Source organism: Amblyraja radiata, chromosome 13 (assembly GCF_010909765.2).
Source record: "Amblyraja radiata isolate CabotCenter1 chromosome 13, sAmbRad1.1.pri, whole genome shotgun sequence".
Classification (NCBI taxonomy): domain Eukaryota; kingdom Metazoa; phylum Chordata; class Chondrichthyes; order Rajiformes; family Rajidae; genus Amblyraja; species Amblyraja radiata.
In genome coordinates this window covers 30437493-30443492 of record NC_045968.1, presented here as the reverse complement: position 1 = coordinate 30443492, position 6000 = coordinate 30437493, and the positions used below count along the sequence as shown (strand labels likewise).

General features: G+C 44.2%; 1 protein-coding gene across 1 annotated transcript in view; it reads right to left on the bottom strand.

The window, feature by feature from the left end:
• Positions 1–510: 510 nt before the first annotated feature.
• Positions 511–6000, bottom strand: part of ano7 (anoctamin 7) — a 64087-nt gene continuing 58597 nt past the window's right edge. The window contains exons 21-22 of the mRNA XM_033031613.1: positions 5016–5135; positions 511–4185 (exon numbers count right to left, since the gene is read on the bottom strand). Of these exons, the coding sequence (XP_032887504.1) occupies positions 4084–4185; positions 5016–5135 (222 nt within the window). The 3' untranslated portion in view covers positions 511–4083. The remainder of the gene's footprint in view (positions 4186–5015; positions 5136–6000) is intronic.

Genomic DNA, 6000 nt, shown 5'->3' with positions numbered 1-6000 from the left:
TAGGAAGTAGTTGAGACGGGTACTATAATAGCATTTAAAAGACACCAGGACAGGTACATGGATTTTAAAGTGTTGTGGAGGGCTATGGGCCAAATACAGGCAAATGGGACCAGCTTTGGTGGGGCATCTTGGTCAGCATGGATGTGTTGGGCTGAAAGGCCTGTTTCTATACTGTATGACTTTATGACCTTGTTAATAATCTGTGTACTTTAACTCTGGTCTGTTCCAATGTAATCTATTTGGAGGTTTCATGTCAAGGTTAGATCTTGCTACTAGTTTGTAGATTTTGCTTTGTACTTTAAGCAGTTGTATATCGCAGGGTGAATGGCATGATTTATTCTGGGGCAGGACATGAATAAATGTCTCTTGTGTGCACTTCACTCTGCCTGGGCGTTCCAGCTGTTTGTGTTCACTTTGCACTCCAGCTCCCTACTAATGGTGCAGCAGGAATACACAGAAACGTCTCTGCTGTTCGTGAAATCCCAGCTCGTATCTCCGGGTTACAAGTTTAGCCAAGTTGAAGCGTGTGGAAAGAAAAGTGTTCAATAGCTTAGTTTAGTTTATTGGCACCTGTACCGAGGTACAGTGAAAAGCTTTTGTTGCGTGCTAACCAGTCAACAGAAACACAATGCATTATTACAATTGAGCCATCCCCAGTGTACAGATACATGATAAAGTGAATAACGTGACAGTTGGACATCTAGACTCATGCTTTATTATGATGGTATTAGTTGTATTTTGTATTTTAATAAGTTGATACTTATTACAAACACATTTCAATCTGATTCTTCCAGCATTTTAATTAAATGTTTGAAATCTGAGCTCCTCTGTAGGTTAATACTGCCTTATGCAGCAACATCTCAACAACTTCAACATGAGCATGTATGACTAATTCTATTTTATGTTTACAATACGGAGACAAAACTGCTTTGAAGTGGTTTCAATTGCTAAACTTACGTCAGTAAATGCTTGCAATTTCTTTGGAAGATTAAAATATTTAGCCTTCCCATTTTAATGAATCTGTCTGGGCTTTCAGGCGAGGAGTGATGGTAATTGTTGATAATTACTCATCAGTTCATCCAGCATAATGGTTCGTCAATCAAAGTATTTTATTTAATCTGGGACGGCTTCTAATTTACTCCTCTTCCTGTAAAATGCTTATCCTCAAGGCTGTATGTAAAGGTAAAAAAAAAGTGCTGGAAAAACTCAGCAGGTCGGGCAGCATCTCTGGAGAACACAGATAGGTGATCTTTCGGGTCCTGACTCATTTGAGTGTTACTCCAGCACTTTGTTTTTTTTGTATACTAGCATCTGCATCTACTTGGGTGCTGATTCATTGCTCCTTCCAATGCAGCAGGGCCTCATTTCCAGTAACCCCTCTGGTACACTGGGGTACCTGTACTTTCTAACACACTAGGACCCTGGTTCTTGTATGCCCTTGAAACTCGCCTCGTTCCGTGCTCCCTTAACCTTCCTGATTCACTGGAAAATTTATTGTACTTCTGAACTATGTAACATCTAAATTAAAATCAAATTAAAAGTGTTTGGGAGTATTCATATCCAACATGTCAGGAAAATCTGCCATTCTATCACTGAATGTGGCGGAATAACAGTGTTGCTGTATAAACCATTTCACTATTGCAGCATGAAAAATATTTTCTTGGTATTTTTCCTGTCCATGTCAATATATGGGTAAAATAGAAGACAATGTCTGTGACTTTTCAGGCAGGGCCACTCCATTGATATTAAATGGAGGAAGGAAGCTCTGCATGTGGTTAGGAGGGGCTCGCAGGAGAGACCAGTTTGGGTCTGAATTCTGCAGGTGCGGCCCTGTAGGGGGAGCTGTTGGCTCGGCTTCAGTGACCCAGGTTCAGTCTTGACCTCCGGTGCTGTCTGTGTGGAGTTTGTCATTCGCCCAGTGACTGCATTGGGTTTCTCCTAGATGCTCTGGTTTCCTCTCGCATCCCAAATACGTGTAGGTTGGAAGGTTATCGGCTGCTTTAGATTTTACCCCAGTGGGTGGATGGGTGCAGGGTAGGGTCTTGCTTGGCATGCTTGAGAGAATAAGTAGCATAGGAATACACGGGAAAAGGAATCGTTCTGGGAACTGGCATGGACTGTCAAATGGTCTCCACTGCTGTGAAGCAGTTGATGTGATGCATGTCGGTGTGGGAGAGCGCTCCCCCTTCATTAGGTCAGTGGAGGTGTGTAAGGAAGTCGAGAAAATCTTCTGACATCCAGGCTTCACCCCAGCCAATGTCTAGATATGGAATTTTAAGGGGTTTTGCATTGCAGCCCATCAAATGTGTAATCTGCCAGATGTTTAATGCACCACAACCAGCCCCAAGGAAGCAGAGAAAAGAGCAACTGGATAGGTGGTGCTGGAACAGCTCGACTGAAATTCCTCACCACCCATCCCCCACTCCCTCCCCAATGCACACCACTGTTGTGTGTCAAGGCAAGGACAAGGTGCTAGACAAATTCTGGGGTGACATCTGAGGAGTGTCGGACCAACCTGACTCATTGAGTTGTGTCCAGCTGATTGTCCCTTGTGTGTAGGATAGAATTAGTGAATGGGTGATGGCTGGTCGGCACAGACTCGGTGGGCCGAAGGGCTGGTTTCCTTGCTGTATCTCTAAACTGAACAAAAAAGACTGAGCAGTCACAAGGCAGAGTTGATTACATGAGAGCAGCAGAATCATTAGCTGAAATTGTTGCACCTCGTGTTGAGTTATTTGAGATTCAGGGAGAACCTCGAGGAAGATAATGGCAGGGCTTGAAGGTGGGAAGGACAACTAGTTATAGGCAATCTCGACGTGGGTTGAACAGAGTTACTCTACGAAGCTGTCACCCAGTCACTGGTCTTCCCAGGGAGATTGTCATAGAGTTGAGTAGAGATAGTACAGAAACAAACTGAGTCCAGGCTAACCATCATGCACCCATTTACTCCACCCTGCCCCCCCCATTCCCATCGATTCCCTCCAGATTCCACTGCTCACGCACACATTAGCAGCTATTTACAGTGGACATTTAACCCATTAACCAACATGTTTTTGGGAGGTGGGTGGAAACTGGAGCACCTGATTGGAAACCCACATGGTCACAAGGAAAACGTGCAAATTCCACATAGACCGCTCCAGAGCCCAGGATTGAACCTGGGTGTCTGCCATTATGAGGCAGCAACAATACCAGCTGTGCCACAAATAATATTATGATTGGTGAAAGTGCAGCAAACAGAAACTAGCGCAAATAAATCCTGAAGTGTCCAGTTGCTCTGGATGGTGGAAAAGAAGGTAAAAGGGAAAGTGTTGCATCTCTTGTCCTTGCATGGGAAAGCAGATGCCTGGGAAGAAGAAAGATGGTACTGGTGCCTGAGGTGAAGACCAGGAGGTGACAGAAGTCATAGTTCCTATAAAATGGTGAAAGGGATATGTTTGACAGTATGTAAACTGGAAGCATTGAAAACGTCAGGTGATAATTATATTCTCACTTCTCCATCACCACCCCTTGACTCGCCCTATCTGAATTTTTTCCTTTTCCCTCAATCAATAGTTAACCCTCCTCCCCCATGTCTAATTAACATTAACACCCACCCAGCATAAAACCAGAAGTGTTCTCTCTGTCCTTCCCTTCCCTTGCCTCTTCCCATGTCATTCCACACCCAAACACTTCCACTTCTCCGCCTGCATTCCAAAGAAGCACTTCCCACAGGACACTGGTTCATTCCTCATTAACTGGGCGACACCTCCAATAGAAAATGCAATACAGGCCTTTTTAACCTCCCTTACTATATCCAGGGCCCCAAACACACATTCTCAATTAAGCAACATCATTATTATCCCACCTATACCAACTTTAATCTCTTAATCCCTTCAATATTCCACATGTTTCCTCTTCCATTCTCTGCATTTTGACACTTGCTCTCCAATTCTCATGAAGATGAACTTGAAATCTTTAACTTTTCCTCCCTCCACAAACGCTGCTCGGCTTGCTGAGGACAGCGTTACTTCTTGGTAATAATTGTTTGAACTGTAAAATCCGCAGTGTTGTGCTTTTGAAACGGATGAGGAAGAGAGGTGAGGATTAATCTAATTTATCCTCTGGGATGGGATCCTTGGTAATCTTTCCTTCTTTTGGTTTTGTCTTCCAAAATCCAGCCAGATATTCGACTCGTTTCAGGAGAGTCTGAAAAGACATGGTGAACAAAGCAGTCAGATCATGTAAACCGACTTCTTGTCCATGATATACACAGTCTCGGGGCTGCATGCTTTGGCACAAATGGTACATTGACTCTGAATTACCTGAATCAATGTTGTACACTTTACTCTGAAAGCAAACTACTAAGTTAGTTACGGATACTACTTTCCTCAAGACCGAGCAGAGACAAGGTGACCATTTTGCAGAGCACCGCCATCTTGAGCTTCCAGCGACGTTACTTCAACACCCCTCCCCAATTCCACTGTTCTGTCTGTCCTTGGCCTCCACTGCCCGGGCGAGGCCAGACACAACCAAAAGAGCAGCTCTCCATGTTCCACCTGGATAGTCTACTATCTATTGGTATGAACATTGCAGCTTCCATTTTCAGGTAATCCACTTTCCCTGCGTTTTCCTTCCCACTTCCACCAGTCCACCCTGGTTCTTTCTTTCCCTTCATTCACCGTATCCATCCCTCCCCCCACCCCCACCTCATTACTTTGACATCACCCTCCCCCATCTGGTTCCACTTGCCCACCATCCTTCCCTCACCTGTTTTTACCTTTCACCCACCAGCCTTTGTCTCTACCCTGACTCCTTCCCCACCTGCCTCTACCTGCTCCTCATCACCACCTCGCCTCCTTTTACCTACCAGCCTCTCTCACCCCACCCTCTCGCCTCTTTATACTATCCTCTATACTGTCAGTGTTGATGTAGGGGCTCAAATGAAATGTTAACCGTCCTTTATTTCCACACATGCTGCTCGACCACTGAGACCGGTTTCACTCCTGCAAGAGACACTGGTTTCTTGGTAGTATTACCTTGTTCTCACATAGCGCTTGCTTTGCCATGTATTGTTCTCTCTTCACCTTTAATTCTACTGACTCGGGCACATCTGGGACCAGGAAGTCGATCATTCGTGCAATGAAGAACACCACGTGCTGTCGGGGAGATGGATGGGGAAGTCAAAATAATGAGCAGTATGTTTGTTCAGTAACCAAAAGATCCAGGGGTTATGGAATCATTCATCGCCCCTTCTGTGCCTCTAAGTGTGACACTGACAGCAGAGCAGCATACCCCACTGTCAAATACTGCAGGCCAAACCAATGCACCGAGGACACCTTTGCAACTTACAAGAGCAATGGCAGATTCCTTGTGCCGCTCTCCTGCACACTGGTGCATTCTTCCAACATTAATCAACTTTCACATTCAGCCTCACAATACCTGCACTGCCATTCCTTAACTGGTCACATCATCCACTCGGTACTCTTCATCATTTAACCTTCCTCACTTTCAAGCAACTAATTCCTGTGAAAAGATGACCAAGCTCTGCTTTGAAGGATAACTGCACTGACGTTCAAATTCTAATGAATGTCCTTGTTAAAAACATTTTCTCGGTTGCTCTTAACCTTGTGATGAGTTCCAGTTTCCCTCTCCTGCAGTTGAGGTTATTACATTTATTTTGCATCTACCTATTACATGTATTGCTTAATATAAACATACAAATCTGAAGCAATAGGTCATTCACCCAAAGTCTAGATCATGGCGGGCATCTACATTTGATTCCCGTGTATTTGGTAATCTTTCTACCCCTTGCTTATCATGTCTATTCACCTGTCTGACATATTCAAAGATCACTGCCCTTAACAAAGAAAGTTCCAAAGAATCTGACTTTCTTCTGTCTTAAATGGGCAACCCTTTGTTTTTCTATACAATGACTCCTAAATCTAGATTTTTCTAAAAGAAGAAACATCATTTCCCTCCACCATATCAAGCCCCATCAGGATGTTCTATGTTGTAATCCCT